This window comes from Sinocyclocheilus rhinocerous, unplaced genomic scaffold, assembly GCF_001515625.1.
Source record: "Sinocyclocheilus rhinocerous isolate Xijiao unplaced genomic scaffold, SAMN03320098_v1.1 scaffold942, whole genome shotgun sequence".
NCBI lineage: Eukaryota > Metazoa > Chordata > Actinopteri > Cypriniformes > Cyprinidae > Sinocyclocheilus > Sinocyclocheilus rhinocerous.
The window spans coordinates 2,725,473-2,738,323 of NW_015627890.1; the positions used below are offsets into that span (position 1 = coordinate 2,725,473).

Below are 12,851 nucleotides of genomic sequence, written 5' to 3' on the forward strand. Positions count from 1 at the left end.
TTTTTTGGAACACAAAATGATATGTTTTGCGGTTGGCAGCTCCGGTCACCATTCACTTTCATTGCAGTCTTGTCTAATACAACGAAAGCGAATGGTGACTGATATTGTCATATGCTCTAGATTGTAAATTCGTGTTCCACAGACAAAAACAATAAAGTCATTCACGTTTGGAACAACATGAGGGCAAATAAATGACGACAGAAATCTTATTTTTAGATGAACTTTACTTTTTCTTTAGGTGTGTTTCAATGTTGTAGTTTTATTTGTATAGATTAACCATGTGTAATGTCAAGTAAACATTAAAATGTCGTCGATTTTGAATTTATATACAAGTGACACGTTTATGTAATGAAATAAGTGGCAGCCTATTCAATATGCACATGCAGGTCAGCATGTAATTTCAGGAAACTTCTCTCAGGTTAGTGTTTTCAGATGGAAAGTGATTCAAACAGGAATTACTTGTTTGGGTAGTTGAACACTTTGTGTAATGCATTTGAGAAATGTATCTGAATGAGCTGTAATTATAATGTGCAATATGGCACACCTGTGCAATTTAAAAGTAATTTATTATATACAAATGTAGATTAATTCATTTGTTGTTTTCAGGTAACGTATCATAAATGTAAGCATTAGGCGTGAACATTTTTCTGTCTGCGCTCTTTGAAGATTGACAGATCACAGGTGTGACCAACAGATTGATGATTAATCTCGTTCTCTCTTCTACAGATGGTCAAGAAGGAGGGTACAGGCACTGAGTTGCCTATGACCGGTGATAAAGTATTTGTACACTATGTTGGAACACTGCTTGATGGCACGCAGTTCGACTCCAGCCGTGATCGAGGAGAGAAGTTCTCCTTTGAGCTGGGCAAAGGTGGGTGTTGTGAGTGAAGTGGGTTGAATGTTTGTCTACCCTCTCTGATATTTAAACAGGTTGTTGACGCTGTAGTTTTATATGGAAATAACACCTGTTATGATTGCTTAAAGTAACGATTTGATGTAAGTAGTGACAGATAATTTCTTACGTCTGTGATTACGTATTTTTGTAGGCTAACCTGGAAGTTGTCATCACCTTTGTTCCCTTGATGAAACCCCAATAGGATTTTTACGTTGGCTTTTGGATTATTGCAGAAAATAAGCACTGTGAATTTAAAAATTTTGAACCCTAAATACAATCGGCAGAAGTAAAAAGCTAAACATAGGCTATAAATACACATTAGCACACAGATACATTCTAATACAAACTACATCACGGTTTGAGTTAGAATAATTAGCAAAAGTGCAATTATAAACATGATGAGGCTGTAAAAGCGACTAGTGAGTAGATGAGTTTATCTGTGTTAAGTGTTAAGACACCTGTTAAAAAGTAACAGCTTAAAGGGGTCATATGATGTTGCTAAAAATAACATTATTTTGTGTATTTGGTGTAATGAAATGTTTATGCGGGGTCACTTTAATTCAGCGCGTGCAGCACAGCAGAATAGATTCCGTGCAGAAACGATCGCAGCATGACTGCTGCAGACGCACCGCTCCTGGAGCGCACTGCCGGACCGCAATCGCGTGCAGTGTGAATTTGAAACTTTAGTCTTTGCAACTTTACAGATCTTCTTTATGCACCAAGAGCTTTTAACACTCCAAAGAGAAAGGAAAACTTGAAATCTCATCATATGACCCCTTTAAAGTAAAAGCTTTATAAAAATCAAAAACGTAAAAATATCTTGAGCTAGTGTTAACCACAGACCTTATTCAGGCATTTAACCCAAAATTCATTAAAAAAAACATTGACTTGGGATGATGGAAACCGGATGTGCAAAAATGCTAACTTATTTACAGGTTTTGGCCTACAAAAATACGTCATCCCTTTTGTGTTGTTCGTTCGAGTGAAACAAATCATCAAAAAAGATGGATTTGACGAGAATTTAGTTCTGTGCATTGGTTGTTTATTGGATGGAGGCAGATCTGAACGCAAGCTTGCTGTTGATTGTAAGGAAGGGCTGGGGTTTAAATAGACTGAATGATTGGAGAAGTCAGACATTTCACTGAAACATCGACATATTGATTAAAAATGGTAAGGTCAAAAAAAAATTAAACATGCATGAATGAATCGTTCACAACATGCATTTAGAAAACATGAATTTCCATTTCATGCCAACTTTAAACTATCTTGAACTTAACCATGTGCAGTGTGGGAACTGCAGGGATTAGGGACAGATGTAGTTAGAAAATACAGAATAGATAAGACATTGTCTAGCATGCAAGTCAACCATTTTAAACCATTGTTTGCTCTGTCTCACAGGTCAGGTGATCAAAGCATGGGACATCGTTGTGGCCACGATGAAGATTGGCGAGATCTGCCAACTGATTTGCAAACCTGAGTATGCCTATGGAGCTGCTGGCAGCCCACCCAAAATCCCACCCAACGCTACCCTTGTGTTCCAGGTGAGGTCCAGATGCATGTGAACAGGATATTCAGAATATTGTATTGTATAATTAAGAAAATTGTAAGGAGTTTGTGTATTGACGTGTCTATTTGTTTGTCTGGCAGGTGGAGTTGTTTGAGTTTCACGGGGAAGACATCACAGATGAAGAAGATGGTGGAATTATTCGCAGGATCATCACTAAGGGGGAGGGATACACAAAGCCTAATGAGGGTTCATCTGTGGAAGGTAAAACACTGCTCTTATTCCTCCAACAATCAATAAATGGAGAGCAATTCATCTACATGTCAGTCTGCAAGGGTCCACTAAATGAGTAAAGCAAATGTTAACAGAAGAATGAAGCGAAACTAATTTAAAGAAACAGTTGACCCGAAAATTGCTTTCTCCAGTGCACTATTCCTTTAATCATTCTGTGTTAGTGCACTCTTTGCAGTAGTTAATCGTTCTATTTCTTTGGGTTAGTGTGGTTGGAGGGCTGTCACGAGGACCGCGTTTTCGACGAGCGTGAGCTGAAGTTTGAGGTGGGAGAAGGAGAGAGTTTGTGTCTGCCTCCAGGTGTGGAGAAAGCCCTGCAGGCTATGGAACAGGGAGAAGAGGCGCTCTTCACCATCAAACCAAAGTAAAGACACATTTCTTATAACTGCAAGCAGTGTCTGTTGATGTCCATGCTTTGTTCATTTATTTATGCGTGTGCATCAATCTTAGGTATGGCTTTGGAACTGCTGGCAGCAGCAAATTCAACATTCCACCTAATGCTACGCTGCAGTACAAAATCCAATTGAAAGCATTTGAGAAGGTCAGTGTGTGCTCCTAAATAAAAGCAGTGTACAGAAGAATTCACTCAGGAAAAAGCCAGTATATTGGGATATTATGTTTTTGAGGTGAACATTTAGGGAACTTTTGGGTATGTAATATAACATTACTTGTTCCTTGATATAAGGTCATTGAATCTATCCCTAAAAACAACAATAATTTGTAATATGTTTTCTAGCTTTATTTTTTTTTTTAATCATGCTTTAAGATTAATTACAGTCTGTAAGTGATCAGTTAAGCAGTAATGTCTGTACACCGTCATTGTCATGAATGGATATGAGCTTAATATGTTGTGTTCTCTCATACAGGCAAAAGAATCCTGGGAGATGAACACGACTGAGAAACTAGAACAGAGTGCCATCGTCAAAGAGAAAGGAACTCAGTATTTTAAGGTTAGCAGAAATGTCATACACACTGGCATGTTATTCATCCAGTACGTCCCATTTTAATCTAATAGTACACTTTTAAGAATTGGAGTGTGTTTTCTGTGCACAGGAGGGGAAATACAAGCAGGCAGCCACGGAATACAAACGCATTGTGTCCTGGTTGGAGCACGAGTCTAGTATGCAGCCGGACGAGGAAGAGAAAGCCAAAGCTCTGCGATTGGCTGCTCATCTCAACCTAGCTATGTGCTACCTAAAGCTGCATGAACCAAATCCTGCCCTCGAGAACTGTGACAAGGTAGGAAATGAACATTGTTAATGCTTGCACATGGTCATGCTTACACAGTCATATTTAAGGGCTGCAAAAGTTAATACATTAAGTTTATTAAACATGTTAATCAATGACCCTTAAATTGTAATGCCTTTATTTAAAATGGTTAATGAGCAAAAATCATTCATGTAAATAAGCATTATTAGTTATTTTTGAATATTTTTATTTGGCTTTTTTATTTTAGTACTTGTTTATTTTGAATATTGTTGAGTACTTATTTATTGTTGAATATTCTATTTCAGTTACATTTCTAATTTCTGTTTACATTTTTTCTAATGTTTGTGTGTTTTTCATCATCATTAGCAAGTATAAAAGCAAAAACAGGCATTGGACAGAGTTTCTCTTTATTGATATTCACTCTTGAATCCTAAATTGCAGGTTATATTAAAAAGAGACCAAACTGTTCTCATTTGTCCTGATTTCTTTTTGCTTTCTGTATTTTTGGTGTAAAGGCACTGGAGCTGGACGCAAATAACGAGAAGGCTTTGTTTAGGCGAGGAGAGTCATTGATTGTCATGAAGGAGTTTGACAGGGCGAGAGCAGACTTCCAGCACGTCACTCAGTTGTATCCAGCCAATAAGGCTGCGAAGAGCCAGATTGTGCTCTGCCAGAAACATATCAAAGAGCAACATGAGAAAGACAAACGCCTCTATGCCAACATGTTCCAGAAGTTTGCAGAGAGAGACGCCAAAGTAAGTGTCTACGGTTACTAGCTCTTAAGTCACTGCACAAAAGATTTAACCACCAGATAGCTGTTGTCTTCTATCTAATGTTGTTGTTTTTGTGTGTGTGTTTTTTATTTTCCAGAAAGAGTCCGAACAAGAAAAGGAGCAGGAAAAGAAAGAGAATGGTAGTACAATAAAAATAGATGAAAACGGAGCCCAGGAACAAACCGCAGCATAATAGCGTGCTTGCGTGTGCGTCTGTATTATTTACTGTCTTCTGTGTTATGTTTTGTTTTTTTAAGAGTTTTTTTTGTACCTTCTATAATATCTGTCCCCCTGAAGCGACTGTGTTTGTGCGAGTAAGGAAGCGTACTTGCTTTGGTTTCTAATCTATTGTAGCAAGTGGTTTGCTTTTGTACTGTGGCCAGGTGTGCACTCGCATATGATTACACACGTGTATGAATGTTTGTGTGCGATACTGTAAGGCAGCTAGTCGGCCTGGCCATGTTCTCTGCTGCTTCTCTCTGAGATATGGTGGAAATAAAGCGAACTCGTTCTTTGTCTGTAGCCTGTACTGCAGCCTCTCGCGTGGGCGCAATACCGTCGCTGCTCCTTAGAAACTCTTGAGTAGCACTGCTGTACAATAAAGCGCTTTTCTGTCCTGTCACTAAACTTTATGCAAAGTGCATGGAAATGATCGCCAGGGCAAAAAAGACTGTTTTGATTTCTTTGACTTGTAAACATTTGATTTGTTCTTTTTCCTTTTTAAAAACATCTTTCCACTGTTAAATTCTTCATGATTAATGTGTCACAACTGGAAGCATTTCAATAGTGAATCTCTGCTGACGTCTTGCAAGCATTTTAGAGGAGAAACCACGCACCTTTCCTGTGAAGAATCGTCTAGTTTTGCGCTTTACTCATTTTCTGTGTGCAGCCTTTTTGGTGAGATGGTTCTAGTGGAGAATATCATCAATATGGGCTGAGATGTTTGCTATTTTAAAATACAAGGTGAGAACGTGAACTTAGAACTGCAGTCTGTTTTGCGTTTTGTCCCTTGTCTCTTCATCTTCTTGTGCACAAGATTCCCCATGATTTCTCCATAATCGCTCGTGCACACGGTAATCTGATGGTGAATTGTCATGGCAGAAGAGGCTCTGTGATAGAGCTCATGCAGGACAGGAGTACTGTAGTGTGGTTTGTGTGCGAAACCTACAGATAGTTATTTTTCCATGTACTTGATGCACCTCTGATGTTGACTAGAACAATAAAACAAACTCCAAATCCTCCTGCTGTAGTGTCTGCTTTGTAGCATTTAGTACAGTGTGAAAGTAGTATAAAATTCGTCTGTCTCTGCAAAGATAAATTGTGAGCCAGTGGAATTCATAAAAGGAAATAGATGCACTGGATGAACCAGTGTACTACTTCACAGTCAGATGAAATACAGAAAAACTACAGAAATGCTAGGCTAATAAGCTGAAGCAGCTACGCTGAAAACATGGTGTCGAAACAATTTTCACAGAGAAATTGCTACATTTCTCCAATTTTTCACATTTAATGTATTACTTGAAATGACAAGTAACACATTAAATGTGAAATTCTGAAGTAGAGAATAGTATTTTCTAATAAAACGTAATTTTTTAAATAACTGAACAATCGTTTTTTACAGTTGTTTTTTTTCTTAACTGACATTTTCAAGAACCATAATTCTCATGGTCTTGGGCAACCTTGATGATTATGATCATTTTAAAAGTGATTTATAGTCCTGGAAAAGCATTGGAAATTATTACAAAATTAAATGACATTTTTATAATAAATATATCTTTTTTAATCATTTATTTAAATTGACAAATTGTAAAATCAAATAGAAATTGTTATTAGTGGGTAAAAAAAAAAAAAGTTCCAGAAAAATATTACTGTAATCACAAATGTAATATATTACCACTCTGTAAGTAAAGTTTGAAAACTAGCAGCTTTGTCATTACACCAGAAGTGTCAGAAATATCCATTCAAATATTGTCTTTGACAGAAGAGGGAGCCTTGGAGTCAAAAAGGTTGAGCACAACTGCATTAGGCCAACTTGTTTTGATAGGTTTGTCTATGAAACCTTCACCATCTTAAATACCACAATCATGCAAACAGCTGGCATCAGATTGAGAAGGAAAAGACTAATTCAGAAATAACTACCCAACTTTCAAATCAGAAAAATTTATTAGCCAAGATGTACTTAACAAGGACTTTGCCTCGGATGTTCTAAAAGAGTAAACATGCCAAGCATATGAGATATATAACATTTCATATACAATACAGCTGCAGGGTGCGTAAGAGTGCATCTGTAGTGAGTAGAGCAGGGGTATCAATCTCAGTTCCTGGTGGGCCGCAAGCCCTGCAGAGTTTAGTTCCAACACACATACTATGTAGTTTTCAAATAAGCCTGAAGGACTTGATTAGCTGGATCAGGTGCATTTAATTAGGGTAGAACAAACTAATATAAGTAGAGTCTAGCATCAATAACATAAGAATAAATGTGAAAAAAGCAAGTAATGCATTGCTACACAATGCAAGCTTTTTTTTAGTAAAGTGCATTTGCGTGGAACTTGAAACACTGACCAAATCAAACCCAATAGACAGTAAAACCTGAAATCACCCACAGTGTAGCGATCAGCCAACGGTCCCCATAAGGAAATGGCTTAAATCACATACTACATAATGCCTAAATAATAATATACATCTCAGATGCACAAAGGTTTCTGTGAGGGTTGGATTTAGGATTATCATTAGCACAATCTAAAAGCAACAGAAGTCAATGAAAAGTCTCCATCCTGATTGTGGAAAACAAATTTTGTACGTGTGTGTTTTTCTTTATTACTAAATATGAATATGAACATGACAGTAAACATTGTCTGTATATTTAAAGACAAACACAACATGCAAAATAACAAAATGTTTGACCCAAATATGTAAACCAGGGGTATTAAAACATACTCCATTTTAATATATAAAAATAGCAAACTAAACATGTGAACAGTTACTGACACTCAGAAATTACTTAACTGAGGAGTATCTGTTTTAAATATATTTGATATAAAAAAATATATAGCATTGCACACATTTTAAGGTTAAATAAAATATTGTAAACTACTATTACATAACCTAAATCAAACTCCTATATTTTTACATTACTGAAAATGCAAAGCTTCTCTAACGAAGCGTAATTTTATGTCACTGGCTTTGAACATTGGAGATCTTCCTCATGTCTGCCTGCAGTGTGTCACTTGGTAACACACTGGTCATTGGGGATGGTAAAGTCCCCAGGCAGATATGCTTGTTTGTATCTGCTAAGCTCATCTCTCTCTTTCTTTCATGTCTCACGTTCAAATGTGTGGCCCATGCCACATCTGCTGGAAACGCCATTGACACTGAAGACAAATAAACCTGCATGCAAAACAACCCGCAGCAGCAGTATAGCAGGACACACAGGTTTACCCAGATCAGATGTGCCGCACAGCACATCCAGACATTTTCCTTTGTCCTCTATGGACTTTTAGGAGATCATCCCAGTTTCTTGTGAATTAGCATAAATTAAAAAAAAAAAAAAAACAGGAAAAGCAAAGACTTTCAGGACAATAATAATGAACATTAACATTGTATAGCCAAATGAATGAGACAAAAAAAGTTTTTTTTTAATCCCTTCTGCCTTTAATATTTAAACAAGTATTTTATCTATCTATCTATCTATCTATACAATTAAATATAAGTCCTTTCCAATACAATTTTTTTTTATTGTGCTATGATAACTCTCTCTCTCTCTCTGTGTAAAATATATCGATTTAAATATTTAAAAACTTCTTTTTTATATTGTGCTAATGATACACACACACACACACACACACAAACATTTGTTTTGCAAATTGTAAAAAAAAAAAAAACCTGTTAAGGGGTGTTTTTATGTTAATAAATGTAAGGATAGCTTGTTTTTAAATGTTTTTTAATGCTATTTTTTATTGCCAAAGCATCACAAAAGCTATACATGTATATACATTATATACCAATTATGTATAAATGACACAAAACAATAAAAAAACTACATCTCGACATAATAGGCCTACATCGCATTCTTTAACTAAACAAATGAAAAGGCAGCACAGATTTACCGTCTTAAGAGCTTTGTAGTTGATTGAAGATGAAATAGCTTGGATATATTGCTCCATATCTAGTAGACTCGCGTTTACCTCTGTTGTACCTGTTCAGGAGCAGCGACGTCACGCAGAGGGCGTGGCCTCCTCAACCTGTGCGCGCACTGATGTGTGAGGGACACTTGCAGACGCTGAATCACAGAGGAGGAAATGTGAACCAGTGTGACGCGACATCGGCTTTTTCCACCGGGAAAGCGTGTGTCGATGATCTTTACAGCGATTTTCAACTTGTGTGAACCACACGGAGCCTGAAGCACTTGAAGATGATGCTCAACTTTTTCCCCGTGCGGAAATTCAAGCGCAACGGCAGATACATTGTGTTCGGTGCGGTGCTGACTGTGGCGTTACTGGCGGTATATCTGGAGTTCATGGCCACGAGCGACGAGTGGAGCAGCACTGGTGAGTGACATCTGATGCTCTGTCACTAATTACTGGTTACTGATACATTCGTTATGCTAATGGTTACATATAAGGCCAAGTTATGGTGATGCTTTACAATAGGGGTCAATTTATTAACTTTATTTAATTGACCATGTATCACGAACGGACCATGAACAGCATTTTTACAGCATTTAATGGACTAGGTAATGATTCCCAAACTTTCTGTCAGCCGAACCTATTTGACCTAAAAGTTTACGGTTTCTGATCTCGGTTAATGGTCACATGACACGCAGGTAAACAAAATATGTAATCTTTTTTTTTTTTTTTTTACGTTTTATTTTTGTATTTTACTTGTTTTTATATTTATTAATAATATTAATATATTATTTATTTTTATAAACAGACTAAAAATCAAGAAAATCAATCGCGTCGGGTGGTTCTTGGCCTCCACGTCTTGCATTTAAAATCCTTTAATGCATGACAAACCGTTGATTATCCCTTACTTAATGAATTTAACCGAATATTATCAATATTACATTATTAATTCCATTCTATTGTCTTTTTCTATTTCATTCTGACAGTTTCATTCATTCCATTATCTTTTTTTAATTAATTGTTATATGTACAGTTAATTAAACCAATTTCTAATAGGATTCCGGTTTTTAATTACTCTACCTATTTCTTATAATATTCCATTCTACTACCAAATACAGTCTATTTTCTAGATATATCCATTGTTTTCTAATTAGAGTAATTCTGCATACATTCCATTTTTAATTTCGTTCCAGATTTTGCTCACTACATTCCACATTTTTAATGTTTACTTGCAGTCCATTCTACTAATTACATTCCACAGATTTGGAGAAATTTAGTGCACCAATGGATCCTCTGCAGTGAATGGGTGCCGTCAGAATGAGAGTCCAAACAGCTGATAAAAACATCACAAGTAATCCACAACTCTCCAGTCCATCAATTAACGTCTTGTGAAGAGCTGAAGTGTTTGTAAGAAACAAATCCCTCATCCACCATAACTTCAAGCCAAAATACGTGTACATAATCCATAACATTGGAAAAAGTCCATCCCCTGTTCTCCTCTCAAATCAAAATTTTTTGCTTGTAAACTGTGCTTGATCTGTGCATATTTCTCTCCTGATTCAGACGAGAATACTTTTTTTAATTATTATTATTACTATTACTTTATTAGGACTATTAATTTAGCTGGAGTAAGCACATTTTATTACAAATATGCAGATTTTTCACTTCACAATACATTAACTGATAGACTGGAGTGGTGTGGATTCCTTATGGATTATTGGAATGTTTTTATCAGTTGTTTGGACTCTCATTCTGACGGCACCCATTCACTGCAGAGGATCCACTGGTGAGCAGCTGATGTAATGCTAAATTTCGCCAAATCTGTTCCGATGAAGAAACAAACAAATCTTGGATGGACTGAGGGTTTTGGGTGAACTAGTTTTTCATGGTGAATTGCTTCCATTATTATTACACACAATGCAGTACAATATACAATACAACATGCAAACAGTACAGAACAATGAATTTAGTGCAATGACAGAATACATTGTGTTGATGCGAACATGGATATGGTCAGTGTGCACGCAGATACAAGAACATTAGGCTGGTTGTTTCTGCCCTGCCGGTCTAGTTAGTTTCTTCACACCTGCTCAAAATCAGGGTGTTTCCTTCCCATTCCCAGAGTGATTCACGGTGTCTACTCTGCTTTTCTTTTTTCTGCTGACTCAGGGACCTTGAAACCTATAGCAATTTTTAATCATGTTTTCTCATTGGCCCTGATTTGCAAAGGCTGCACAAAGAGAAGATCATGTGATTGAGGAAACTTGAGAGCTGTCTGGTGAGCTCTGACCTGCAGAAGGGGTTTGTCATCTTGTTTGAGGTCAGTATCAGGTCAAAGAAGCAGCACCAATGTCACACCAGCTGGACCTCAGGCTGCTAAAATTACACTTGAATAGTAAACATACACTGCCCTGTGAGCGAAATCATATTTAAAAGCAACAACTGTCCGGTAGAACTTTGAGGAGGAAGCTTGAATGTGATGAAGTTCTTTGTTCCTTCTGTATTTTTAAAAGAAATCCAGAAGTGAATGTTTGACCTGCACATGGCATCATTGACACGCTCTTGTGAGTCCGCTGGCCATGAATTCACATGCATGCCATTCCTTTGTGAACCTGCATATATTTTGCATGCTGACGTTACACATACTTTTTTATCCTCCTGGGGTAATGTTATTTGCATATTTATGAGGTTAATAAAATCAATTGGACATGCTCACAATATGAATTACATTTACATTTACATTTACATTTAGTCATTTAGCAGACGCTTTTATCCAAAGCAACTTACAAATGAGGACAATAGAAGCAATCAAAATAAAAAAAAGAGCAATGATATGCAAGTGCTATAACAAGTCTCAGTTAGCTTAACGCAGTACACATAGCAAGGTTTTTTAAAATTATATAATAAATGTTAGAAATCATTAACAACGGTCCCTCTAGATTCTCTTTGCCACCTCAGATATTCTCAATCCCTCAAAGTGGATATAACGGCCGGGAAGTAAGAAAACACACATTCATATGTATTCTCAATACTTCAACTTTATTCATAGATACAAAGATATTATATAGGCATATGTCGAGGGGAGTTTCAACCCTTTAACCAATGAGGATATAGATGACATACATATAGGATCTTTGGCCAAGAATATGTGTTTATATAAAATGGCCATATGAACAGAAAAACATGGACATATTAGGAATAGACTTTTGCGAAGGAGGCTAAACTATCTTCATGGTTTCATCACAAACCTCATTCCTAGCTATCATGTCCTTATTCAGACATTTGAATCAAGAGAAGCTAATGTATACATTTGCGCATGCATAGCTCGAATGTGAGTAAGAGACATTAAAACACCATACAAGAGAGAGAGAACAGATAGAGGAGGGAGAGTGAGAGGGAGAGGGAAAGAAAGGAGGGGGAATAAGAGAGAGGGGAGAAAAAGGAGGGGTGAGGCATTCTCAAGACAGAGAGTGTTTTCTAACAATAAATAAAAAGAAAAACAAATAGAATAGAAAAAGAATAGAGCAAGCTAGTGTTAGAGGCCTTTTTTGCTTTTGATAATTGTATAATAAAGAAAAAGAAAACAAATAGAATAAAAAAAAGATTAGAAATTAGAGATTAGAGCTAGTGTTAGTTTTTTAAAATAGTATTAGAATAGAGAGTGCTAGAGTTAGAGGGTCAAAAAAAGATGGAAGAGATGTGTTTTTAGCCGATTCTTGAAGATGGCTAAGGACTCAGCTGCTCGGATTGAGTTGGGCACTGGGCAGGTCATTCCACCAGGAGGGAACATTTAATTTAAGAGTCCGGGAAAGTGATTTTGTGCCTCTTTTGGATGGCACAATAAAGCGACGTTCACTTGCAGAACGCAATATGAATGCACGCAAACCTTTCCTTCTATTAAAGGGGTCATATGATGCAATTTCAAGTTTTCCTTTCTCTTTGGAGTGTTACAAGCGGTGTGTGTGCGTGTGTGTGTGTGCGCGCATGCGCGCGAGCGAGAGAGAGAGCGAGACACATCACAGTGGAGTCAGCTGTCTTAACCGTGGCTTGTGTAC

General features: G+C 36.9%; 2 protein-coding genes and 1 long non-coding RNA gene across 3 annotated transcripts in view; 2 read left to right on the forward strand and 1 right to left on the reverse strand.

Annotated features, from left to right (window-relative positions):
• LOC107735478 (peptidyl-prolyl cis-trans isomerase FKBP4-like) overlaps positions 1–5,912 on the forward strand; it is a 7,358-nt gene extending 1,446 nt beyond the window's left edge. The window contains exons 2-10 of the mRNA XM_016547148.1: positions 727–871; positions 2,294–2,436; positions 2,543–2,663; positions 2,898–3,054; positions 3,141–3,231; positions 3,557–3,640; positions 3,744–3,929; positions 4,415–4,654; positions 4,770–5,912. Coding sequence (XP_016402634.1) covers positions 727–871; positions 2,294–2,436; positions 2,543–2,663; positions 2,898–3,054; positions 3,141–3,231; positions 3,557–3,640; positions 3,744–3,929; positions 4,415–4,654; positions 4,770–4,865 — 1,263 coding nt within the window. The 3' untranslated portion in view covers positions 4,866–5,912. The remainder of the gene's footprint in view (positions 1–726; positions 872–2,293; positions 2,437–2,542; positions 2,664–2,897; positions 3,055–3,140; positions 3,232–3,556; positions 3,641–3,743; positions 3,930–4,414; positions 4,655–4,769) is intronic.
• Positions 5,913–8,956: 3,044 nt separating this feature from the next.
• Positions 8,957–12,851, forward strand: part of LOC107735491 (beta-1,4-N-acetylgalactosaminyltransferase 3-like) — a 26,243-nt gene continuing 22,348 nt past the window's right edge. Inside the window, exon 1 of the mRNA XM_016547156.1 lies at positions 8,957–9,219. Coding sequence (XP_016402642.1) covers positions 9,084–9,219 — 136 coding nt within the window. The 5' untranslated portion in view covers positions 8,957–9,083. The remainder of the gene's footprint in view (positions 9,220–12,851) is intronic.
• Positions 11,926–12,851, reverse strand: part of LOC107735503 (uncharacterized) — an 8,795-nt gene continuing 7,869 nt past the window's right edge. The window contains exon 3 of the long non-coding RNA XR_001639432.1: positions 11,926–12,051. This is a non-coding gene — a long non-coding RNA (uncharacterized LOC107735503). The remainder of the gene's footprint in view (positions 12,052–12,851) is intronic.